The sequence below is a fragment of the Hirsutella rhossiliensis genome (assembly GCF_020360975.1).
Source record: "Hirsutella rhossiliensis strain HR02 chromosome Unknown scaffold00004, whole genome shotgun sequence".
Lineage (NCBI taxonomy): Eukaryota > Fungi > Ascomycota > Sordariomycetes > Hypocreales > Ophiocordycipitaceae > Hirsutella > Hirsutella rhossiliensis.
In genome coordinates this window covers 2,946,310-2,972,983 of record NW_025408670.1, presented here as the reverse complement: position 1 = coordinate 2,972,983, position 26,674 = coordinate 2,946,310, and the positions used below count along the sequence as shown (strand labels likewise).

General features: G+C 57.9%; 2 protein-coding genes across 2 annotated transcripts; both read left to right on the top strand.

The window, feature by feature from the left end:
* Positions 1-14,325: 14,325 nt before the first annotated feature.
* HRG_04563 (zinc-finger double domain-containing protein) lies at positions 14,326-15,646 on the top strand (the record flags this gene model as incomplete). Its single annotated transcript, XM_044863034.1, has 5 exons — positions 14,326-14,413; positions 14,474-14,577; positions 14,638-15,050; positions 15,138-15,474; positions 15,530-15,646. 5 exons carry the CDS (start codon positions 14,326-14,328, stop codon positions 15,644-15,646), a joined length of 1,059 nt encoding a protein of 352 aa, XP_044721648.1.
* A 7,836-nt stretch (positions 15,647-23,482) lies between these two features.
* Positions 23,483-24,178, top strand: HRG_04562 (ctr copper transporter family domain-containing protein; the record flags this gene model as incomplete). The annotated part of the gene is made up of 2 exons (XM_044863033.1): positions 23,483-23,994; positions 24,067-24,178. The coding sequence occupies 2 exons, from the start codon at positions 23,483-23,485 to the stop codon at positions 24,176-24,178; spliced, it is 624 nt and encodes a 207-aa protein (XP_044721647.1).
* Between the last annotated feature and the right edge of the window lie 2,496 nt (positions 24,179-26,674).

The window sequence follows — 26,674 nt, the reverse complement described above, 5'->3', positions numbered from 1 at the left end:
GGGCGAGGAGGCGAAGATGGAGACTCTGGTTGTGTGAGTTGTACCGATGCCATGGCCAAAAAGCTGAAGCACAGACGTGTCCCCCGTCGTGTAGAATGGACTGTCCGACGGGTCGGTGGCAGGCTGTCGTTGCGGATCACGCTGTGTTTGTTGTCTCGAGGGTTCTGCATGCCATGCGCAGGACATGTCCCTGTTTCTCTCTGGGCGAGTGTATGTATGCTTTATGTTCTTTGATATATGTGTGTGAGGAATCTCTCGCGGCACCTGGCCGGTGCGTTCTGTTGCGTGCAGAGTGAGAGTCGGAGCTTGCTCGATATTGTTGGGGGTAATTGGACGGACGAGGCATCCTCGCAGGCCACATGGTAGCGACAATGCTGTAGGAGATGCCGGCCTGTCGAGTCAGGGCTTGTGGATGAAGAAGCTGCACCAACAGACGTCAGTTAAACCGTAGCCCGAAACATTAGCCGACCCCTTCAACTTACAAACGAGATGATTCTCTCTCTCACAAGTTGGGGGATTTGCATGGCCTCTCTTTGGAGAGCATCCCCGTCCGTATTGTCCGGTTAGATAGGGGGTAGGGCGCGGGGGCAGGTTGAGCAAGCAGAGGAGGAGCAGGCCAGGATAGAAGAAGGATGAGCACGGAGAGAGCAGCAGCCAACAAGCCCAAGACAAGGCAGATGAGAGATACCTACGTCAAGCCCGCACTGAACACACGGCACAGTGCATGCATGGGGTCCATGAACGACGCCGGCACCACCCAACAGAAAACGCCACGATGCGCCCGCCGAGCGGTTCGGCGGCTCGGGAAAAGCCACGGCATCATGTCCCGAGACGGCGGGAATGCTCGAGGCCGCGGCGGCGTCCACGCCCTCCTTCCCCGGCCCCCCCCGGAAGAAGACGGATGTATCTTGACCAATTTTCTTTCCGTTTCGTTCTAATTACAACCTTTTTACACCTTTCTCCGCGACCCGTAGGGAGTGTGTTGACGGGCAATGCGCAACGGCAGCTTGCCCGGTTGCATGGACGGCTGTGTTCGCGTGGACGGTACGAATATATGTCGTGGGACGGCGGCGTACTGGACGTACGTACATGCTGCAGAGCCCATCTGCTGCGCATCCGCGGGAAGGGCTGCCTGGTTGTCGTACAGCGCAATATCTTGTATTATGTGATACGATGGTCTGGTGCGGGAGCCGCCTCTGCATGTACCGTACAGGACGGCGCTGCATGGTGCCACTGCCTCTTCCCGGTCCAAGTGAGGTAGCTCTGCCATGTAACTCGGACTGTCCTGGCTCCAGACGAAGAAGGGGGGATGAGACACTGGGAGCGCCAGAAGACCTAGAACAAAGGCAGTTTCCGCTAAAGAACCAATTAGACCCCGGAAAGAGGGGGAGGCAAAAGAAAGGAGAGCCAGAGAAGTCGATTCGGGGAATCAACAGACACGATGGTGGGGAGAGGGAGGAAAAAAAGAAAGGCGAGGAGCACAGAAACGTGCACATCCAACGGTCTGTTCTAGCCCTGCGGCCACGACGTCTCCAGCAGAGGGGGAGGGGGGGCCAGCATGTACTACAAGATTGCCCTTCCTTCTTGGCCGTTTGCTCTCCTGCCCTCTTTTTGTCGTCGCTTGGTTGAAGGAGCATGAAAAAAAGGGACGACGAGATGAAGCCGCCGCAACATGGGCAACCCCCCCCCTCCCCCCGGCCAGAGGTCGTCCCCCTCGGTGAGAAGATGAAAGCAGGCGAGGCCAATGTCACCCTGCAATTACATGCAGCACCAACTCGCGCTCTCGGTCTGGCCGGCCAGTTTGCTCTTCCAGAATACCCCCGTAGCCTCGGGTGTCGGTGTCCTGTACGGCCACGGTCCCCGGCTCGGTACATGTAAAAAGCACGACCTACCGTTTCAGACAGACATCGATTACGTAGACTGATTGCCGCCGCACTCTGGCCAAGAGCTTACTTACAGTAGGTAATGTACGAAGTATTTATGCGTCTATGCTTTTTGCATGTGTGTCGTGCTAGGGTCATCCGCAGACGGTAGTCCGCCCTTGCTTCCCGAGTCGAGCAGAGTCTCAAATCTATTGGGGTCGGGACGGCAGCCTTGCGAGCTGCTGGGGTCCAGAACCCTAGGCTCTTCTCTCTCTCTCCTTGGAAGAGACAAGAAGCCCCCTGTTCCGATGCATGATACATCAGGGTTTTGCTCGGATCAACGTTTCCCATGGAAAGGAAAAAGCAATAAAAGGAACCCAAGCACTCACCCATGTCGAGCTGCCTCCCAGACACCCCGGCCCGCTTCGCCGTGGCGTTAATTACCCCCCCTGCCCGCTCAGGATATCTCGCGTGGCATCCCGCCCCGATGACAGACCGGTCTGTCGTCAGCCTGGCTCGGCCCGCCGCCATTGCGCTGTAAATTTCTTTTTCTCTTCTTCATTTTGCATCTCCGCCAAGCAAGGACACGCAGAGTTTACTGATTCTGCATGCCGTGTCTAACAAACTTGCACGCCTGTATGTACTGTATGTATACGGGACATGTATGCATGCATTGCACCACATGCCGTAGTAGGCAGGCATCCATCCACACAGGCACTGCCCGTTCGTACGCAGCAGCAGGCGTGGATACTGTGTGCATATGTACACACTCACAACTATGCAGGCTGCGGTGGGTTGCACGGGTCGATGAAACAGCGACAGTCTGCAACTTGAGATGTGACCGCTTGGGCCACAAGGCAGACACCTCTTTCCCGTTTGGCCTCGCAGCTAAGTCATGGTTCATCTCTACGAGCGAGGACGCTCACCAGCAGCCATGCTGTACCACCGGGATGAGGGGAGATGCTTGGGGGGTGCCACGACCATGCTTACAGTACTTTGCACAAGTCCCAACTTTGGATATGAAGACGGTAAAAGGAAAGAAAAGAAACAAGGAGACGCTGCTGAAGAAATGACGCGGCCGACGAGGATGCAAAGTCAGCATCGTCAACACACCACATTGGCCGCAGCAGGATGGAGACAACGAAACCTCTTGGCTTTGTCGCGGAATGAAGGACTGGATTCCTGCTGCCTCAACCCCCGGCGCTTGCATTCCAAAACGTCATGGCTTTCCAGAGAGAGGCGCGATCTTCGTGAGATGTGCAGATGGCTTGCCGCGGCCCGCTCCCCCCAACATGGCTGTCTCGCCATGTACCAAGTATAACCTCATGCGTACCCAGATTACCCGCATGCTGTGACTTGCAACATCGGCTCTTTGTTCAGGAAGAATTGAAAAAAAAAAGAAAAAAAACCGTGGGGAGACTGCGAGGCCGAGGGTGGCATGGCTTGCAGGACGGCCGGTTCGTAATGCAGCGCCCTCGCATGGCACAGGGAGCCCATTATCGTCATTTTGACAGACGGGTGAAGGGAACAGCGGCCAACGGCGAACTGATATTTCAGGAGCGGGCCGACAGGATAACAAGCCTGATCTTGGTCACTTATCACCAAGCCAGGGCGCCACTCCACGTGCGACGAGGGCCCATCTGCGCGGGTTCAAGCGCCATTCTTCCGACGACACTGGTCTGCATGCGGGCGGTACCATGGCGGTAAATCCATCATGCAACTCGGTGCATGCTCAGCTCTGGATGTCGTCCAGTGGCAGCACGCTGAAATGCCGCAGCAGCCTTGCCAATTGGTAGCCGGCTCTCGAGGCAGCGGGCTGATGCACGCTGGAATAGCAATCAGTCGGACAGACGTGTGTGCTTCGTCGAGCCACGGCTGCTGGCAGCGCAACTGGCACGGTGCAGTCTTTGCGGCTGGCCGTGCGCCGTGTCTGGTACTGGCCCAGACGGACGACGACGAAGAACCCGGCTTTCTCGGCACGCTTGGTGTGGCCCGGACCAGGAGCTGACATGAGATGAGATTTGGAGGGTCTGTGTGCTGGGCATGCGTCCCCCCCTCCCTCTTCCTCGCCGATGTAGCACAAGACATGGCAATTGGCTCGAGCCAACCAGGTCAAATTTGGTGCACAGCAGCACGGGCCGGGGAGGACCATCTTGGCAGGCCAACGGTGACGATGCCGCCTCGCACAGCGTCTCTCATGGCCTCGCTCGTCCATTGTATCGAGTACCGCTTCATTTCGTCGTGGACATGAGCCGCCTCGGAATCCAGCGCATGCTTGTACATGGTGACCATGGATGGAGCTGAGCCCTCGTGTGCAAGTGCTGCATGCTGCATGCAGCGTCGAGTCCCACAGCGGCCCATTTCCGTGGGGTTGGAGCTCTCGCGTCACCCAGCCTCGCACGTGCCGGGCGCTGGTTGTTGGCGTGGAAAAATTCCCTTTGGGCCTTTTCTTGTGTGCCGACTTGCGCAATCAGTCCACTTTACCCGGGGAGCGGTTTGCCGTCGCAGATGGCGCAGTGCTGGCATCCAGCCGTCGGGTTCCGGGTGTGTGAGGCTGGATGGAGATTGCGGCTGGGACAAGGTACAGGGACGCACACGAATAGGCGACACATGGCCACGGAAGCGCGACCAGGAGGCAGCGAATCCGAATCGTTGGTGTCGCATCCATGGACAGAGGCTCGCTCGGCAAGTAGGTGAAGCCTCGCTTGCAGGGGGTGCGGAGATGCAATGGCCATGGCACGAAAGGCTGTCTGTCTGACCTTGGAAGAGCAGGAATGCTTACCAACATGAGCGCTGCCTCAGCCGTAGCCCGTGGTGGTGGAGCCCAAGGCTGGTTGAGTAGAAAAGGCATCGTGGCTCTCTTCTTGTGTGACGGACTCGGGCCATCTCGCTTCCGCCGTGCGACCTGGGAATATTGCCGTCTTGCAAAGGCTCCGGAGGGCGACGCAGGCGGCCGGGAGACGAGCCAGGTGGCACAAGCAGCAGAGAGTGGGCGACGGGGAGTGGGCGAGGGAAGAGGCGTGAGACGACGACGAGGGCGGAGACGGGGGGTTGCGAATAGATGAGACGAGTCGATGGAGTTTTTGCGCCGCTGGGCAAGGCTGACGACGAAAATTCAATGCCGAGGTACTGGTACCTGACTCGATTTGCCGATCATCAAGCGATGCTACGGAGTTCTTGGAGCCCCGGCTGGCAGGAGACGCGGCCGCTGTACTCAGTACAAGGCGTCAGATCTAGCGCCCGCACTTTGCCCCCTCATGCTGGTGCAACAAGGAAAAAATCCACAGCCGTCGTGCTTGGAGAGCAAAGCGGTCCATCGAGGAGCGAGCGAGCGACACGGCATGGGCCTTTTCTCGCCCCGAAACGCATGCATCAGCGCGGACCAGGAGAGAGCGGACCAGGCGAGCGGACCAGACGACATTGCCAGGGACCTTGGCACGGACGACAAAGGCAGGCCCCGGTTGCGCGATGGCTGCCCTGCCGCAGCAACTCGGCAACGGTGCTCGGCCCATCTCGATCATTCGCCTTGGCATGTCAGATGCCGGGACCCCTAGACGCCCGGATGACGATCGTTTGTGGCTGGCCTCTCCAAACGCCAAACCCCAGGTACAAGTGGATTCGGGCCATCCCCCTTTCGGCGGCAGTCTCAAGCTTGGGCCGTGGGTGTTGGGGGACTTGGGGACCGAACGCCTCCTCTTCCTCTCTCGACCCTCGACAATCATCCATGACACTGCCATGGTTTTGCACAGGCATCCCTTTGCAATCACAGCTCTGCCGTCCAATGGCATGGCGGTCGCTTGGGCCGCTCGGGGTAATACTGTGCACCTCTGCACCTACCGTACAGGACCGAGAGGGTCGGTTTAGGTTTGCACTATTACTCCGTGGTGCTCCAGTGTCTAATCTATCCGTGTACGACGAATAATTATAGGCATGCCGACTGGTATACTCCATACGCCTTTACACGCTTCTGCCGGTACGAGCATACGCTTTTGGCCGCCGAGTACAAAGTAGCGATGCACACTAGCGAGTCTCAAAGCTTGCCAATGTCGAAGCGCCATGACCTGTCGGTTGAGGGTCCCGTAGCCTCGCGGGACGTGGCCAATATCGGCTGTGTGGGTTAGTAGGTGCGGTAGCACGACGCGAGGTGCGATCAGGGTGACATCAGCTCATGATGCTGCAGCTTGTCAACTCACCCCCCCGCCACAGGGTTTGGCTCCTCCATATCTGCTGCTGCTGCTGCTCCTACCCACACCCTCCAACGCTCCCCACAGCGGCGTTAGCTCTCTTCCGGATTAGCTGCCACGGGTGAGGCGGCAAGGGCCCCCAGAGGCGTCCTTCAATCGACGCCCGCCGCGCGGAACATACCGTCACCAACCGTGCCGGGCGCAGCCTCCGTCGCATCATGGCAGCACTTGGGCTGGATTTGGAAGACGCGGGAGAGGCCCCGAGGAGGGGTGGGGGCACAGCTCGTGACGCGCTGACCGGCGCTGAGCAGTGAGCACTGTGGCCCTGTGGGACCCTGCATCATGAGTCCATGACAGATGGCCGTGGGCGCTGACGGGGCAGAGGCCCAAACTCGACGGAATAGTCTTTCCAGCTGTTGCACACGTCGAAGCGCCCGCAGTTCTGCGCTCCGTCCTCATGTCCGCCGGCACTGGGGAGTCGAGGCAGCAGGACGGGCGGGCGAGGTCTTACCGCGGACGCCGGCGGCCCATGGCACTCACTACTAGGTCCTACTAGTTGCTTCGAGACTTGAGCCTGCCGAGAGATGCCAGATACAAACGCGGGGCCCTCTCCATTCCTCGCCGCTGGGCCACGCAGCCAGAGACATCGAGACATCATCAGCGCCTTTCTCGCTAGCACCCGTTGAGATGCAAGTGTGGACAGTGCGAGACAGGCGCTGGCGTAAGCCTCTCGCGACCCCTGTCCCGCTTCGGGGCCAGCTGAACATGTGTTTGCGCTAGTCGAGCCCGAGTCCCAGCAAGTCGGACCTCTAGACCAGATGCAATCAATACTCTGTTCCAGACTCGAGAGGGCCATCCTCTTCCGGCGGCCCATGGCTGCACAGCACAGCACCTGGTACGCAGGAGTTTTCCTCCAAGCCGGAGCACCCGATCACCGGCTCCATATTACGAAGCATCCCTACTGTGTACACTGAGACCTGCCATGTCGGGACCGGCTCGAGCTTCCCGGGCGCCCGAGATCAAGATTGACAGGTCATGTCGAGACGGGGAATCCGACAGGAGGGGGGAAAACGTTTTCGCTTGCCCATCCCGAAGCCATGGAAAACGCCAGCTCGAAAAGAAAGGAGACAAGGCCAGCCACATTTCCTCTGGACCACGCCGCCGTCTGTGGGCTACGAACGGCTGGCGTGGACCATGTCGCGTGGTGTGCCTGCATGGCGTTGAACAAGAGAGGGTCGCTCTAGGACGAGGCTGGAAAGGCACCCTTTCCCCCAAGCCCTTTGAGACCTGAGCCCGGTTCAGCCACCCCGCGTCCGTGTGTGTGTGCGCGCGCGTGTGTGTGTGCGTGTGTATGTGTTTTGCTTGCGTTTCTCGACAAGGAAAACGGTCTCGAGAACGAGGGGGTCCGCTGAGACAGAGAGGACAAGAGTCTTCAGAGGGGAAATGGGCGCCTTGGGGGATGCACGAGCATGCACAAGACGAGTGCGAGGTGCACAAGCGTGCATGCCCTTGTACATGTTGTCTGCATCTAAAATGTGCGAGCGCGTGTGTGTATGATGTATGTATGCGATAGATTTATGGCCCGCAGAGGCATCTGGAGGCCGGTATTCGTACATGATGGTCTGTACTTTGCACTTGCGAATAATACAGAGTACATAGAGATCAATATGAGCCCGGGCCATACCTGTAGGCGTGCCATACTGACATGGGTTCTGCTGTCTCTGAGCCAGGGTCTTCCCACCCCCCTGACAGCAGACCATTTGGCGCCGATCCAATTAGGCGTTTCGGGAGACTGAGCTGAGCTTGGACATGCTGAATGCAAGTTTGCAAGGGGGAAGAATGACTTGGTCGCGTGAAGATTTGTCGAAATCCGGATGGACGTCACACACACCGGCCCTGTCTGCCTGTTTGTCCAGATCCCCAGGCATCCCCTTTCTCGCCGGTTCTGTTTGCCACTCATCTCCTTGTATGTACATAAACTGCTGCAGAGGGGAGAGAGAGCCGGTGGAAGAGAAGGGGGGTGGTGATTGACAGCACCAAGGGGTCAAACGACACCGCCACTGCGAGGCCGCAACGCCCCATCGAAGCACCTACATCCATCCATCATAGCTTAGGAGAACGTTTTTTGCGGCTGGAGCCACTTACTGTACAGTAGGGCCAAAAAGAAAGGAAAAAGGAAGCAAAGCGGTTGCGCCCCCAGGCCAGTCAGTAGTCTTGTTCGCTGGCTCGGCATGGCTGGTAAGCTTAACCGGCGCGCGGCGACCGCTGACGACGAGCGCGTCCCCTTGTTCTCTCCTGGCACAATTCCCTGTGGGAAAAAGAGATGGGCCCGGGGGGGGGGAACGCAGGGATCGCCTTGGCGGTGGCTTTTGCTTTCCTTCGATTCCTTTCTTTCATGTCTTCTGGGGCAGAACTAGGGATCTCGGGGCGTTTTTGTTTGTTTTGGGTTGGGTTAATTGTTCGACCAGAAGCGGAATGGCAGAGAGGCTGGCCACGGTGGACTGTCGTGCTTTCTGACTTTGCAACCGACCCTGGACGCGATGACATTGGAGGAGTCACATGGTGGAGTAGTGAGGCACTCTTACCGGGTCGCTAGAAAATAGAAATTGAAAAAAAGGTCAACAATTCCGAAAACAGGGCGCAGCGGATCAACAACAATAACAGCACAAGGTGCCTGCCACGGCACAGCAGTCCAACTCGCGCGTTGGCTCTCTCGACCCTATTGGCTAGGCGCCAACGGCCGACTATGCAACCGTCTGTTCTGCCCATCCCCTCCATGGGTCATGTCTCTTGCGATTAGACGGGGGTCAGCGTCAATAATCAATCACTGTCTCTCGATGCAAGTACTGAAGTGAGACTAGCCTTGAGTTTTTGCATGTGTGTGTGTGTGTAAAAAGCACTCTTATATATATATTCGTGTATACATACAACTACGTGAATACTACAAGTCTTTGGCATCTTTCTCTTCTTGTTCGGCCGACCGATGCTGGAGAATGGCAGCGGCTGAGGCGTGTGTCGAGTGTCTCTAAATGTCTCTGTGCGTGTGGGTATATATATATATACCCATGTAAGACACCAAAAAGGGTGTGTGCGTGTGTGTGTGTGCGTGTGTGTGTGTGCGTGCGTGCGTGCGTGCGTGACTCGAGGTCCATCCAGATGCGTGCGTCCCTTTGGAAATCTTGGCTGCTTCCCGAGCGAGACCAGGAAAAAAGAAAGAAAACGAGGCGGCGCCTCGTCCACGGGACATGTCGACGACGGAGGCTGGCGGGCTGCGGCAGACCCGAGACAGCCCTGGAAGAAGAAAAGAAGGGGTTAGCCGCCCTGTGATTTCTTTTTGTGCAAACACATTTTGCTCCTGTTTTCGTCTTGTCACGGCGTCTTTCCTTTCGCTACGGGAACGGCTTGTGCCGCCGGACAGACGCGGCCCGCCGTCTGTTGCCTCGCCCTCCAAGTATGTATTGGAGCGAGCAAGAAGACGTGAGCGGCAGCGGCAGCAGCAGTATCAGCAGCAGTATCAGCATCACGTCGACAAAAAAAACCCAACCGTGCCATGCTTGCCTCGGATATTGGGAACCGGCGGGCCGGGGGGCTGTTGCATGTCGCGATGATCCCCCTTCCCTGCCTTCCAATCAGCTCGACTCTTTTCATTCTTCGTCGTCTTTGATTAGGTAGCAAGAGTCGAGGGAGAGGCCCGGGGTCTGGCTGCTCCATCTCGGTCTACGCAGGACCGGGATCTGGCGGCCAACAGCCGCGGGATTGCTCGCCGTGGGCCGGCGTGCAGAGATGGGGGGGCAAAGGCCGTGATGGAAATGTCGATTCTCAGCAGCTGCATGCATGTAGGCAATGTCTCTGCGCCAATCCTTGTGTTGTTGCGTGCCGGCATGTGCTCCGTTGCACCGGCCAGATTGCGGCTGGGCTCCCCGAGGCTCCCCGAGGCTCCTCCCCTGTTAACAGCCGTGGGCCATGCTTGAAGGGTTAGGGATTAGTTAACTAACTAGTAGTAATAATTATTGGCTGCAACTCTGCCCGTGTCTGCATAGCTGCCTGTACTCGATACAAAGATTCAATGACAACCTCGCTCGTCATGGTCGCGAGTGAAAGACGCGCAATGGCCACAAGGGACAATAGCGCCGTCGTGCCATTGATGGATGCCACGCACCCGGCCGTATCCAACCATCATCCCCCACCCACCTTTCTCCATCTTCTTGCGTCTGGTTGCCCGCGGTGGGAAATGTGGCCTCGAGGAGGAGCCGTGCGCACGAGGGCGAGCGAGGCCATTCATCCGCCGCAAACCCTGCTGCTTTGAATAGACTGCTGCGACTGCTGCCGCCCACCCGTTGGGGCGCGCAACATGTCCTTCGTTTTTTGGCTTTGACGCATCTCGCCCGCAGCAGATGAGGCATTGATTGATTGAACTGAGGCAGCCGAGCAGTGCGGCCCCTCCCCCCCTTTTTCCCTCATATCGCCATCAACCGTCAACCATCAACTCGTCTCGCCGACTTGTCTCGTCATGATGCGCCGTGGAGATGGGCGACTTTGATGGCCACCCAAGAACCCACCTACATGGAGACGACCGCCATGCAGCAGCAGCAGCGCATCTTATTATTACATGGCCATGTATAGTACCGCGGGAAGGGAGTGACGAGGTGGTATTCCAAGCTACAGTACCTACAGCCCCTCCCTCAGTGGCCCCCTCTCTCTAATAGTGGTCCCCTCTCCCTACTAGTGGCCCCTCCCCAAAGTGGTTCCCTCAGTGGGTGGGGAGCAGCCTGAACCGTGATCCACCGTCACCACACCCCGCCAGTGGGTGGGCCCCCACGATGCTCCAACAGACCTCCACTAAGACGGGGGCGAGCTTCAACCTCGTAGCTCTCCGCGACACGCGTCGGCGTCCATCGTTCAGGGGCCAGTGGCTACTGGCTTTCCCAACGCCAGCGGCCTTCTCTCCTCGCCCCCCCCCCCTCCCCCCACCACGAGGCCTCGCTCATCTGACGTCGGTGGAGGAGGTGTTTTACAGCATCTCTACTATTACTCCGTAGCGCCTGTAGAGGAGACTGCCGAAGCCATGTACGGAGTATGTATGTAGTGGGCTGATGGGAGCGGCAGCTTTCGCCCCTCTTTCGCTTCTACACGACATAGCTCCATGACGAAGTTGATGATTAGCTTTGCCCTGTCCTGTGACGAGACAGATGGAGGGTTTGTTGATGACATGTCCCGTGTTGGTGCGGTGCATGTGTGCACATGGTTAAAAAGTAAGCGTTTTCTTGGTCTGTCTTTGTGCCTGCAGCAGTTCCACCCTGGCATGCAAACCCTACCTGTTGAGTTGTCGGAAACAAGGTCAAAGATCAGAAGTATATACGGCAGACAGCCCGTCAAACGAACAAAAGCGCAAAGCAAATCAATCCTCCGAGGCAATGGAAACTCAAAACCTCTGCAAAGGTACTCGGTAGACTCCCGCATGGTTCGTCCAGCCAGGCTCATCCGCTCCGGCTGTCCCCACCCCCACCCGCTACCCGCACCCTGCTGTAAGTCTCCTCAGCCCTTCGGAGCTAGCGCGGGTAGCGTGTACTGGAGGTACCTCGTGCTCGTGCCACCCCTGTAAGCTCTTTGGAGAATACGGTAGTTACGCGCGCGCTGCTTCTTGTTCAAGCTCCGTCGCCGCGGCGGCTGCTGCTGCGGCCCCACCTCGAGCGAGATAAAAAAAGAAGTCTTTTTGATTGTGAAAGCTTGCCGAGAGGCAGCTGTTGCGCATGCGCCGGTCCATGTTGTCGTGTCGTGTCATCCGATGGGCTCAGACAGGCACGCACTTGCGAGTGAGTGCCTCGGCTTTGCTGTAAAAACGCATGCACGCCATGGAAAAACCTCGCATGCTGTACCAGAGATCCCGTTGCAGGGCCCCTGCCCATCTGTCTGTATCTGTCTGTATCTGCCTATATCTGTCTGTATCTGCCTATATCTGTCTGTATCTGTCTGTATCTGTCTGTAGGTATCTGTCCGTAGGTATCTGTCTGTCCATGCTCAGGCCCTGCGGCAAGCGACGCTAGCGCCAAGGAGGAAGTGGCAGGAGATTTTTCCACCGTGTACGGAGTAGGTAGGTAATTATTTAAAGATGTCGACATGCGTAACCACACGCCCCCCTCCTGTGCGACACAGGAACAGAGTGTGTCCTGCCTCGCTGTTGGGCTACGGCATGTACATACATACGTACACGGAGCGAGTGCGGCCCTGATTCGCGGGCGGCTGATCCGCCCCGGCGCATGTATCCTGTACCAGGGTACCCGCTGGCCAGTACATGTGCCAGAGCATGCGTCGCACCAGGCAGGCACGTACCCGCTGTCCCGCATGGCTGTACCCCGTGCCCGCAGAATGCTCCGGCAGAGGCACGCGTCCATGTACACCCAGACAGTCGAGACTTTGGGAAAGAGAGAAGGAGAGACCAGGGCCCTTTGGGGGTTTGGGGGGGCTAGTAGGCAGAGAGGGCAGGAGGAAAAAAAGAAGGTGCGGCCAGTAGAGAGGGCCAGTAGAGAGGGCCAGTAGAGAGGGCCAGCAGGGAAGACACAAGGTAGGTAGGTAAGGTATACATGGAGCGTTTGAAGAAGACGTCTTTCCCTCGTGTGTCCGGCAAAAGGTGCCTCGTCTTCTTCATCATCGGCCCTCGTCATTAGCATCACCACCACCCGCCGGAACTCGCTGCACAAACGACGACGACGCCAGGCCGGCAAGCACCTCGTCCACGCCCCGTCTCGTGGGAAACAAGACATCGACCGAAGCCGTCTGCAGAAGGAGAGGCGCCAGCAAACCTTATTATTCCTCGTCCCTCGCCTGTCCATTCTCCTCTGCCCGTCCATCGGGCTCTGTTGCGAGGTCCCCGACTAGCGGCGACAGACGACAAAGGTGTTTTAGACTTTGGTCCTTATTGACGGCGACGACGACGACGACGACGACGAACCAGGACAAGCCTTGCCCTCCCCACAAGCTCATTGGGGTCCCGCGAGAGACCTTGCTGCCTTTGCCTTGCCTGCCTTGCCCGCCTGCCTGCCTGCCTGCTGCCTGCCTGTCTGCCCGCCCCGACCGCCCGACCGCCCGCCCACCTGGCTGGCTGGTCTGGCTGGTCCACCTGACTTGAACTTGACTTCGGTTGAGAATTGGCTTCCGAATAACGCAGAGAGAAGCTTTTTTTTCTCCTTTACCCTTTTCTCTGCCCCCGCCGCAGGCCAGGCGTGGGAGTCACCTCGTTTCTCCCCCTTCCATTTCGACACCGCCGCCGCCGCCGCCGCCTTGGAAGCGAAAAAGCCAGTTTCGGGACGCAAAAGCCATTCGGCAACAAGCCTTTTGCTTGATACTTTCCCCATCGTCTGGGAATCAGCACGCCTTTTGCTCTTTATAAATACATCCATTCCATTCCTTCCAGCGTCGTTCCTGAGCATCAATCCACCACCAGCCAACAGACAGCCACACAGCCTGGGACGAGCCGCACGCCTCGCTACGCCCTCTACCAAGCTTCCCTGTCTCTCACGCTCACGCACAACCAACACCACCGCCGTCGACTGCCCTCGTCGGCTTCGTCCCCTGCATCCGCATCGCCTCCCTGCCTTGAACTGCCAGCTGCCGCGGCACGTTGACGACAAGCCCAAGGCACGCAACCAAACACCCACCTGTTCATCCAGCGCCTCACGGTGCCAGCCGTCAAGTTGTAAGTCCATTTACTCTCCTTGTCTTGTCTTCCTCTGCCTTCCTCTGCCTCGGTGCCGCTTGAGAAGCCATGAAGCCCGCCTTTTCTTATTGCTGTCCGCCGCCACAAGCCCATCCCCTTCCTTCTTCCACCCCGGCAACATATATACACACACAGAACGAGGGTCCTCTCCCCTTGTCGCCTCATTCCTTGCCTACCTTGCCTGCATGCTCGGCAAGCCATCGTTCCCGGCCACTGCTACACAGCATTAAACCAGCCAAATCCTCTCCTTCTCTCCCTCTCCCACACCCCTCAGCCCTCTCCCTCTCTATACCATCTCGGCACTGTCTTCTCCTCTGCCGTCGTCTCCAAGGCAGTCGTAGCTTTGGCTTTTCAGAAGCCGCCGCCGCCGCCGCCGCCGCCTTCTCGTTGCTCATCGCCTCCACAACCGGGTATACTAACTGGATCCAGGGCTCACTACGAGAACAACAACTCCGGGTCGGACGGACTCGACCGTCAGGACGAGGAAGGCCACGACGAGTCATCTTTCACTTCTTCCCACCCTTGGCCCGGTGAACAATCCCGTCCACTGGTCCGGCTCTCCGCAATGGAGGCCACCAGCTTCTCGTCGCGCCGTGCGGCCGCGGGTTCCTTGCCCGCCTTTTCTCTTCCGCCCCCGACCTCAGATGTCCCCAGTATGGCCTCATCGCCCTCCTTTGGCCTTCTCTCGTGCGCGTCTCTGACCTCCTCCCCAGGAGCCAGCGACGGCCTCAGCCCCAGCCTGTCGAGCGTTCACACGGCCAGCTCCCAGGGCTCGCAGGCACACAGCACCAATATCCAGTACACCTACAGCGGCCCGGTCCAGGGCGGGTGGCCGACGCCCACCAGCTCGTCCTACAGCGTCAGCTCGGCCTCGCAGGCGCAACAGCCGCTGGGACCCTCACCCTATGGCGCCCGATCCTCGGCCATGTACGGCCAGCAGCCCCCCATGGGCTACGCCAACCAGCGGAGCTCCCAGTCCCCTGCGACGGGGGGGGACGTTTTGCCGGCGCCATCTTACGAGAGCGTGCATCAACCGTTTAGCACCTCCATGGCTGGTGGCGGCGGCGGCGGCGGCGGTGGCGGACCGGAGAGCCACCACCACCATCACCACCACATGTCTCCCGTCCAGGCTACACCCCACGCCGGCGCCATGCTGGCGCCTCACAACTCCACGCAGCCTCCCACGCCCAGCGCGCCGGCGCCCGTTGACCCCTACGCTCACTCGAGACCCCCGAGCAACCCGAGCTACTATGCCGCCTCGACCACGCCACAGCACTCGACGTTTCCCTCGTACGCTCCCCATGGCGGCCACTCGCATCCGTCACCGACGGGCGCCGCTGCCGCTCATCGGGGCATGGGCTCCCTATCCGGATCCAGCATGGGTCCGCCTCACGGCTCCTACAGGACCTTCGGTGCCTATTCGCACATGCCGCCGACGGTGAACGGGCCCGTCATGTCCAACATGCACCATCCCGGCACTCAAATGTCCGTCATTTCCGGCATGGGCATGTCGACGTATGCCCCTCATCCCATGATGTACGGCCACCACAACCAGCCCCAGCCGCACTCGGAGCGCCCCTTCAAGTGCGACCAGTGCACCCAGTCGTTTAGTCGCAACCACGATTTGAAGCGGCACAAGAGGATCCACCTGGCCGTCAAGCCCTTTCCTTGCAACTTTTGCAGCAAAAGCTTCTCACGCAAGGACGCTCTCAAGGTTCGTCCCCTCTGCCCCGGCCCTTGCTCCCGCGCCTTGCTGACATTTCCCGCAGAGACATCGATTAGTCAAAGGCTGCGAGAACAAGTCCAACGAGCACGGCGGCAGCTCATGCAGGAATGGGAACGGAGGACGAGGTTGTGCTAGTGGTAGTGGTAGTGGTGGTGGGTGATGCTGTTTGGTCCAACAAGGGGCCAGGGGGGGCGGATTCGCCACAACACGCCCCGTACACAGGTGCATGCTTCGAGGCACACACACACGCACCTACTCACTCACACAGCGGAGCGATGGATTGATTAATAAACAGATCGTCGATGGGCGGGGATATTGATACCGGCCTCTTGATCCCCTGCCTCTCGGGGGCCAGCTGGAGGAGAAGAAGAAGGAAGAGAGGCTACTGAGGCCAGGATCAAAGCTGGACAGCGAGGATGGGCTGCATCAAGACTGAAGGGGTCGTCAGGGTGTGTCGGTAGCGGTGGCCACACATGTATGCATCCCGTTGGGTCCATGTACGCACATAGTGTTGTTGTATGAGCGCGTCCTGATGCGTCTTTGCCCCTCCGCGGAGCGGGATGGCGCTTTCCGCCTGTACTATGTACCAAGGCTTCCTCGGTATGCTGCAATAATATCATGTACAGTACAGTATGCCCATGCGTTGATTTGGGGAGGGGGTGCCGGGGCCGGCCCTGTCCGGACCACGTCGCTTTACCACCGGCCTCTGATGGCGAATCTAGAGGCTGGGTTCCAGGGGGGGCGATACGAAGTGCACACGCGGACGAAGTGTGATTTCATTTGTCTAGTACTTGCCTTTACTAGGCGGTTTGCCGCGTATCACGGTGTCTTTGCCCTTTTTTGATTTTCTGATTGTAGGGGATGCTCATCATGACCGGCTCTGCAAATGTCCGCATCGTAATACTGTAAGCCCTGTTATGGACGAGTCCAGGCGGGACAGAACAGCTCGTCTGCATGTGACAGACGTCATGGCCACGCCGGTCTGTATAGCATTGTGTGGAAGCTCTGGGGCAGTGTGACGAGGCGGGTTGCCCCCTTATCCTTCCATGTCTTGAGTGCAAGTGTGTTTCCCCGGTTGGCCCATGTCTTTGGTAGCATCGGCTGCGTGACCCAACCGTCGAAATGGCTGCCATGTCCCTTGTTCTCCTTTAGTCTCGCCGTCTGCCGTCTTGTGGTAGGCTTGCTTTGCCGGGAAGGGGGCGGAGGCGGGAGGCGGGAGAGGGTCAGCCCGTCCCCAGATTCCTCCCTGCCATCGTCTCTCACCGATCTCCAAGGAGGAGGGGAGGGGGGGGTCGCTTTCTTTCTTTCTTTCTTTCTTTCTTCCTTGCCGTGCCTCTCCCGCCCCATCTCATCTCGTGCCCCGTCCACTCGGGCCTCGTCCCGGGCGGTCAGCACGCACCACCAGGGCCAGGCCAGGCCACCCGGCTCGGCACGGGTTTCCGAAGCCGTGCCCGGAGAGAGGTAGAGAGGGTGTGGGCGAGGGTGTGGGCGAGGGTGTGGGTGTGAGTAAGGCAGCACGCTGCTCCTCCATGCTCCATATCTATCTTTACATAGAGACATCTGTATCTGGACCGTGGGCCCCCCTTTTTCCGCAGCCCAACATTTCCTGCTTGCGGCCGGTGTTGAAGCCCCCCTCCTCTGATGCTGCGGCTCATGCCCCCCCCCGATGCAGTCTCTTCCGTAAAGGGGGCCGGGAGGAGCTGGTTGTTTGTCCATTGGTCTGGTGATCCAGATGCTGCAGGCAGGCGACATTTCGGTATCGTTCCGTCCTGTCTGTCTGGCTGGCTGGCCGTCTGCATGTAGGCCGTGCTTTGTACAAATTGTACTTGATGGGAGAAGAGTCGTTTCTCTCCCCCGTCCCCCCCCCCTGTTTGCTGGTGCGGATTATTATTCCTATACGCGGTGCAGGGTACTGGCGGGCCAGGGGAGCCTCAATGTCATGTTCTCTGATGCACGTACTGTATATTGCACGGGAAGCCGACTCGGCCGTAGAAATGAATACGGGGGGGTAGCGACTGGCACGCTCGTTCGATGCATGCCAGGAACCGGTGAGCAGGTCCCCTGGCCTTTTGGGAGCGGGCTTGTTGCGGCAACGCCCCTCCCTCCTTTCCCTCTCCCCTGCCGGGCCGTTGTCAGATGCATCGATCGCCCGGCTGCAGATTCGAGCTCCTTTGCCTCTTTCGGGGTTTATTATTTGTTTCTCCTTTTCTCCTGTGGTTTGTGCATGTTTGCTTCTTGACTCATTTGATTTCATTCGAAGCCTCGGCCAATACTTGATTTCAGTCAGACCCGATTCCCCTATCCCCTGCACGCTCGACCTCATCACGATGCCCTTTTCTCGTGCAACCCCAAGAGAGACACAGGCTTTTTTTTTCTCACGCTCAATACGATACGACACACACGCACACCCCCCCCCCCCCGAAGCCTCTCGGGCCCAATGGCCCCACGCCGCTGCCGGCCCCCCCGGTCGCCATCTGAGGATGCCAGTCGTCGAAATAGACTCGCTCCCGGATACCTGCATCTCGGATACGACTGTACCAGGCTCCTTGTATCTATTGGCGGTGGGTCTCGTCGCCCCTCTCTGCTTGGTCCTCGCTCCCCAACCCTGGGCTGAAAACGGGTCGCGGATGGGTGCATTGCAGGGGAGGGAGGGGGTGGGCGGGAGGATGCGGCCATGGTACGAATACATGCTCGCAAGGCGAAGAGGGCGAGATATGGACACAGAGAGAGGGGGGGGGGGACCGTTCAGTTCGGAACGCCTTGTCTGTGCATTCCGCGCGGCGCGTGTGTGTAGCTACTGCTCATGCATGGACAGACATACATCCAGTACTGTACATGTAGGATGCCGAGGTATGCACAGGCATATGTACATATGGACAGGGATCAGGCTGTGCATATATACCTATTGTAGAGGGTAGCACACATCTATCTGATGAGTTCGTGACACCCATCGTGAGTGTTTCGACGCCGTGCGTCTCCGTACATTGCACATATGTAAGCTTGACTCGGGAGGGGGGAGAATGGATCCGCTTCACATTTCCCACGCCCCCCCTCCTCGCAGTCGGGCAAGGCCACTCGACGACATGGAGACCGAGGCAACGGGGAAGCTGTGCCGCTCCACGAGGCTTGCCCGGATCGGTGGATGCCGTCGGATGGCCTGGGGGGACAGGGGCGTGGCGGTAGCCTGCGTCACACGGCAGGACGATGCGGGCAAACGTGTTGGTTCCAGGCATGAGCAGAGTGGCTTTGGGGGCTCACATGCACAGATAGAAAAAAACGAGTGAGTGAAAGGACATCGAGGCTTGCGGGAAAAGGGTTGGGTGATTGGGCGGTTGCATCGGGGCGAGATGGGATCTGCCTGGTCTTACCCCCCTAAACGCAGTCGATGGAGATGCGCCCTCTGGCATGGTAAGGGGGGAGGGCTGGCGCGTGAGAGAAGGTGCGTCGTATTACGTTTGACAATTCGAGCCTCGAGCTTGGCCGCCCGTCTATGCATGCATGTACATACATACATACATACAGGAGACAGACACCACTATCGGTGGCTTCATCTGGCTGATCGATCCCCCCCTTTTCCTCTTTGGTGGCCTCTTGTTACGCCCTCCCATTCAACCATGAACGGCTGGATGTCGTGGAGGGCGACTTGGTTCTCGCAGACTGTGTATGAATGGCGCGATGAACAATGTAGTAGTATCTGCGGGCAGCTCTGAAGAGGAACCAAGCATGCCCCCCCCCTTTTTGCCCCAAGAAGATCACGTCTTTGCTGCTTCCTTGTCGACCAAGCTACCCATCTCTCTGTGCAGGTTGAAGCAAGTGAGCGGTGGGTAGTCTGCATAGGGGCCAGAGTGTTTCACCGCAAGGCGTAAAATCATTCATTTGACCTAGGCACTATTCGCTGTTTTCTCAGAGGAGCCAGTGTTCTCCTGCGACGTGGCCGTGGAACTGGAAAGGAGGAGAAGGGGAACACGTGTCTTCCGCACTCCGTAGTCTTTCCCCAGTCCTGCTTGGGTAGATGGCAGAAAGGCGCCGGTCAAGGCGTACGCGAGACCCTTACAGAGCATCATCCCCGGAATAGGTAGACGGTTTGCCAGTCTAGACACGGCCAGGGTGAGCCTTTTCTACACTGCAAACGCTCGCATGCTGGTAGCCACCGGCGTGTTCTCGTAGGAGGGCTCGGAAGGTGCCAAATAGGGGCCCCCCCTGGAAACTGTATTTTTACTTACCCGGTGTCTCTGTCGACTGAGATGTATACTGCTCCGATTCTCTACCGACGCTTAAGTACTTTGTGTGTCTATGCTCTTCATGATTGCTGTTGACACGGAGGGCTGCTGTTGGGACTACACGTGGCTGTCTTCCACCCAGGCCATCGAGGACGAGTTTGATTCCCGCCGTCGTTGTTGGTTCATGTCGACTCCATCGTCAAGGTTACTGATCTCCCCAGGATCCATCCCCTCGCAAACCGCAAGTCTTCCCCCAAAGCTCCATGATTATGGACCCGTGGCCGTCAAAACCCCCAGCCTGGTGGCACGAGATGCAGCGCCGTCTATGCGTGCCGCCAAAAAGCCCGATGGCAAACGACATCACGGATTCAAGCCGAGCATGGGCGCCGGCTCGTCGTGCCCGCGAAAGACTGGGACTGGCAATGACCAGAGTTTAATTTCTCAGCCCCCTGGACATATACACGTTCATCCAGGAAGAGACCCCGGGATTCCCCATGTCTCGGAGAAGAAAGGCCATGACGACGGAGGGGAGACGCGGGTGGAAGGCTTGCCGTCCATCACATGGCCAATTCGGGCCGAGGTCCTTTCGCAAGTGTACACGTAGGTTCAGGGGCTTCCTCGTCCGATCCGAGCACGGATACAAGATGCTGAGGTGCTACCCGGTGAGGGGCTGGATCGTCCTGGGTCACATTTTCCCAAGATCCCCCACAATGCACCATGAACTTCTTCGCGCACCTCTTCTCAGCCGAGGGGGTGGATGGCGGGAAAGCAGCTGGCCAGCTCGGCAGGGGGTAGCGGACAGGCCGGCGCCCGCCCCATTGGCGCCTGCACCCCGGCACGAGCAAACCAAAGGCAAGGAGGGTCGTCGTTCAAGTCGGCGCGCCTTGCTGTCCTCCGAGAGCCTCGGCTGGACTAGACGGGCGACCGGCATCGAGGCTCGCCCGTTGAATGCATGTCGTCTTGTCTCGGCGGCGTTTACCGGGAAACGTGTCGAGGTCGGGGATGACGTGGAACGCATGATGAGCAAGATGGATGCTACGCCCCATGCCACAAGGAGATGAGCCTGCATTTGATGGAAGCGGGACTGTTCTCGGGTCGACTACTTGCCGCAGCTGCCTCGGAGGACAGGACCAATCGTTGTGGCCATGGTCAGCTCGTAGGCCCAGCCTTTCCGGAGCGCGCGCATACGAGGGGACTGGATGGTCTTGGCTCCCATCGAAGACTACATTGAGCTGCTGCCGGTGCCAAGGTCTTCATGGGGTGGGCGGCAGTCACGCCATGCACCTCATATTGCCAAGCGTCCATGCACGTCACCGGCGATCTGGCCAAGAGGAGATGGAAGCGGCGGCAGAGAGACGGTGAGAGCGGCCGTCTGTGGCTCGAGATACCGGTAGCTTAGTCGTATGGCAGGGGGGAGAAACGGAAAGGAGGTGAGTCGGAGCCATCTTGTCCAAGGGCTTGCGTCGCTCGAGACTTGGCCGTTGCTGTGTTGGTGACTGAGGCGCGTTCCTGTCGAGAGCTGGTCCGCGCGGCATTACTAGAAACTGGCTTCTCTGCCCGTTGATCCGGGGCCCCCTGGTTGGGCACTTGGACGGCCGAGCCACTTGCAAGTCGTTTGAAAGCCCTGGTTTGAAAATCGGAGGAGACGGCTGGCCTGGGGACGGCCAATATGAAGATGGCTTTCACAAGCAAGCGAGAGAGCCTAAGCCCTTGCATCGAGATAAACCACGTTCAAGAACACAACGTCAATAAGTTTATTCTGGACTGGCCGAGCCAAAGCAGATGATCCCATGGCCTCTGCAACATATTTTCCCCGTTGCATCACGCCCAGCAAGGAGTGCCGTATTGCCCACGGGGGGGGAGCATTAAGCCACGAGTCCAAGTGACTTGTCCTCGACCAAGAAGCCCAACGTTGGCTTTCTGAATTTGCCTGGCCAAGAACAGTCCCAGGCGGTGGACCTGTGCCCCAGGTATGGTCGCCCTGGCAGCCGGGCCTGGTTTCCACGGCGCATGATCGAACGCCATCAACGCTGGTAGCCGAGGCGGTCTGACTGCACCTTGCCCCGAAACAAGGCAAACCGCAGCTCAAGGCCTTCACGATTCAGCATCACTGCGAACGTTGCCCAGCTCAGCTAGCTGACAGGGCTCATCGAAGATGCAGTCTCGAGAGCCACTTTGCCCTTTTGAAGCCACGCGAGCCCATGCTGGCCTTTCGTGGGACGTCTGATGAACTGTCTTTGACACTGCAGAATCAAGATTTTGCAGGCCAGGGCTGTTGGTCGTCCACACGGGACGGGCAACGACACAACCAGCCGCCGGGTGTCGCCGAGGGCGCGATCAATCGGGCCATGTCCCCGGGCAACGGACCATCCGAGCGTTGAGCATGTATGCACGAGTGCCTATCTGGGATAGCATGATCGCCCTCGATCCCAACCGCAAATACTTGTGCGGCAACGAGGGTCTCGTGGTGGGCGCAAAGTTGCGGGGTCGACGGCGGCCGTGTCGATCAAGGCCTCCGCAAAGGATCCGGTAGGGCTCGCCTCTGTTTCCTGGCATGACCGGTGGTTCTGAGGAGTAAGGAAGTCGGGTCTATTTTAGGGACAGGGCGGAGAGGTAGGCGGCCTTGCAACATGTGCTGGGGGACCTGGGCATTTCGTCTGGGCTCAGGCGATAGCCGATGCTAGTCGGAGACTCCTGCGACGGCCGACGAGACCAGAGCTGCGGCTAGCTAGAGGAATAAGCGCTCACTTCCCTGAGCTCTGACACGTGGGCCGTGTGTTGTCGTCTCGATGCGCCGCTGCTGAGCCTCGACCGACGCGGCACTGGCAGCCAACAATCAGCCAGCTTGGAGAGACTCACGGCGGTCTGGCAAAGGACGATCAAGTTGCCCTGGGTGTGCGTCCCAGTCCCAATCGCATCGCTGGGTGCCGAGCGCGTCATGGTGGTGAGAAAAGGGGAAGAAATGGGCGGATGATGCCGGTCATTGTGTCGAGTGTCCGGTGCGTGTTGGTGACGAAGGAGGGGACACGTCCAGAGGTCTCAGCCACCATCGAGATGTGCCTCAAACGTGCTCAGGGCGGGCGTGTGCACTCGGTCGAGATAGTGCGCTCGGTCGAGACGATGCCCTCGTTTCACCATGACGGCAGGCCGAGAATCCGAAGACGGCTGAGGTGATCAGGGCCCATTACCTCAGCAGTGCCACCGCCAGATCGCTACCCGTCACGGATACGTACCGCAGGCAATCTCGCCATCCCCAGTAATTATCTATACCCTCGAAGCCGCTAGCCAGCCAGGCCATGCCAAGCAAGAGTCAAACAAATAAAGGGAAAAGGAAGCCCTAAAAATAAAGGGCGCCGCCCTTGCGGACACAGACATTTGCATACCCCGGGTTTCGTCTTCGTCTGGTGTGTCTGTCCCCTTTGTGTTGAAGAGTCGATAGAGTTGAAAAGACGCTCCCTGCCTTGAGCCCGTTTCGTGTCTTTTTGCTGTGCTCGGATGCTTTGGCAGGTCAAGTCGCGGCTGGAGCGTCGAGGAATTTGCGCAAATACTCTCTCACTAGCACGCTGCCCAACTCGCTGTACATTTAATCTCCTTGGAAGCTGCACATCAGACGTTGTTTGACTTACTTACGCCGCATCTCTCTCTCTCTTCCTCTTCCTCTCTCTCTCCGTCTCTGCCCGCCACCACACAGACATCACTCCTCGTGCACCCAACCAGAAGCAACCAGCCACCACCACCACCACCATCATAGCTCCGATACACGCACCAAAATAACCATGTCCTTCCTCTTCCCACGCCACGGCGCCGACCACAGCGACATGGACATGGGCAGCGCGCCCGTCGTTGCCGCCGCCGCCACCGATGCCCACGGCCACGACTCCATGGGCTCCATGATGATGACCATGGTCTTCCAGACAAACATGGAGACAGCCCTCTACTCCAACTCGTGGACTCCCCGCAGCCCGGGCGCCTACGCCGCCACCTGCCTCTTCCTCATCGCCCTCGCCGTCATCGGCCGCCTGCTCCTCGCCGCAAAGTCGCTCCAGGAGGCCCGCTGGCTCGACCGCGACACAAACCGCCGCTACATCGCCTCCAACGGCAGGATGCAGCTCGCAGAGTACATCACCCGCGACCCGGACGCCAAGCAGATGACGCTGTCCGAGAACGGCATCGAGGAGTCGGTCGTCGTCGTCGGCCGCAAGGGCACCATTGCCCGGCCCTGGCGCTTGAGCGTCGACCCCGTCCGCGCCGTCATGGACACCATCCTCGCCGGCGTAGGATACTTGCTGTGAGCCTTATATACACCCGTTCCTTTGCACCAGCTTGACCTCCGGCTGACTGACTGTTTGGTTCCACACAGCATGTTGGCCGTCATGACCATGAACGTGGGCTACTTTCTATCCGTCCTGGCAGGTGTCTTCGTCGGAAGCTTGGCCGTCGGCCGCTACAGCGCCACGTCCGCCGACCATTGAACTTGGCTCGGGATGCGGCGTGTGTACCAATATAATGTCTCCTTTTCGCCTGCCCCTCTCGATAGCGCCGACGAGGGGCCCTTTGTGGACCTATAGCTCGTTTGGCAAGGCGACTTTTTTTTAATCTGGGTTTCTGGGCGTCACGGTGTTCTGGGTCTATCATGGCAAAGCACTTGCACACCAACATCGAGAGCTTGCCCAACAGCAGCAGGCGTGTTTGTTTTCTTAGGCTACATACCGTAGAGTCGGCTTCGCAACAGGACACTGTTTCCTCTTCTCTAATTACCACAAAGACCGTATGTAGGCACGCAGAAGCAACAAGACGCTGTCATGGCGTCCTCGTTCCAGCAGTGCTGGGGTTGTGGCCGGGGTAGCTCAAGTACGTACTGTTTGCTTTGTCCCAATGCAGAAACCTTCTCAAACCTGCTCATCCCGCCAGCCAGTCAGAGTCAGGTCTCTAGAAATGTCAGAGCTGACTAAGTCGTCTGTATAATCATCCTGGCCTCTCCCCAAAATGCAACTGACTGTTGGCCATGGCGGGTGTGGTTGGCCTTGCAAGAAGGCTTGCTTCCGCGTGCGAGCAGACGCTGACGCCGATAGCCTTGTGCCGCGCCAAGACTCTGGACAGGGAGCTGGGCCGTGTCTTCTGCAGCGACGAGCTGGATACAGTATGTCCCCTCGGTAGGGCTGATATTTGAAGATTTTGAAGTCGAATCGGCCTCGGGACCCTTGAATTGAATGAAGCCGAATCGGGTAAGGTCTTCAAATTCGACGAATCAAAAATCAGGAGTCTTCATTCAATTCATTCATAAAAATTGTGAATGAATGGCGATATGGTCGAAACGTAAGGCGAAAAAAAATTATCACCCCGCTTCGCGGCCAAGGGACATACAGGAGGAAAGGGTCAATACCGAAGCCACCCACCAAGGGCCTCTTCCTGTTCTTCCTCGGCAGGCTCACATACACATCAATAAACAAGCTGCTTTGACCCCATCATTGGGGTTTGCCCGCGCGGACACGGTAACTTCGAGTTCGGCCGCGCTTGTGATGACGCTCTGCGTATTTAAAAGTCTGTTGTGCGTGTTTCAGTTGGATTCCACCGTCCACACTCCACTGGCAAAATCCTAGTCCCGCGCCGCCCGCGTCTGGCGGGGGCGTCGCTGGGGAAATCGAGGCGAAGGACGGCAGTTAGGGCGTCCATATATTGTGGTATAACGACCCTAACAGTGCCTGATACGCCACCGTTTCAGCAATCTTGCCACCCTATACGGAGTATTAAAAAACACCATGAAGCTCATGAACAGTGCCATTTTATAATGCACATGATTTAAATGTAGTGCCGCTCGAATGTTCTGGATTTTCTCGTTCGGATGATATAACCTCGATAGTTACATGTCGTTAACATTTGCTCAAGAAATGCCACATCATCTTGAAGGCAATCAATGGATAGCCCATTTTTGGTTGGAATACTACATTTCAAGCACATATTAAGCTCGGCAACCCATATTCTGGATATATAATATAATAATTATACCGCTGTACAGCCCCAGCAAGCTGATTCGAAAACGCGTTCAGATCCTCAACATCTCAATACTGCGCGAACAATTGAAGTGACACGAATCGAGTCAGCTCGCGATTTGGAGGCTGTTAGGGACTTATCTACTCCTCGAGCCCAATATGACTGCTACTTGTTTGTCCATACAAATTAGCCGATCAGGAAGTACCCGAAAAATCTGCATGATAAGGATATATTGTGCCAACTAGCCGCGTTCAGACGCGTTATTTCCGCTCAGTTGACCACCTGTTAATTCTACTGCTGTCGGAAAGACAGGGTCGTCAGCCCATCCACCTTTGCCTGCGTGGCGCAACGGTCTTCGCGACAACTGCCACGACATTATTTTACCACGACCTCGCCTAATTCCTGCTTCGATATTCCGACAGCGGCTTCGGATCAGCCCCCGAATCAACGCCCTGACCGACGACCTATCCTACCCGTTCAACCCCGACTCCTTGACACTTTATTGTGGTTTATTTGGTGTCGTTCCGACTACCTGTGTCGCGTCCATTCTCGAGCCTTTCAGCCAAGATCAGGTAAAACTTCATTACTCTCCAATCTACCCTCCTTATTTAATTACCTTACGAGTGGATAGCTAATTATAACATGATACGTAGTATGGCCCCTGCTGAAACAAAAACATCTGCCGCAGCGAATTTCTTTGCTCCAAGGACCCGGCGTAAATTGCCAACGCAGAATTATGCCCGCATCGAACATCCTCAATTCAACCCTCGGAATCCCGCGCGCGCGCGCGCTGATTCTAGCGCAACTCCGGCTCCTTCCTCTCCTCTTCCAACTGGCGAAGATACAATTGTCTGCGCGCCCCCGGGTCATCCTGACTGTGAGTCAGATGATGACATGCCCGACGCGGATACACCAGAGCCGCCATTGAACAGTAGTCATATGACGCTCGCAGAGAAAGCCGGACTTATCAAGAAGTG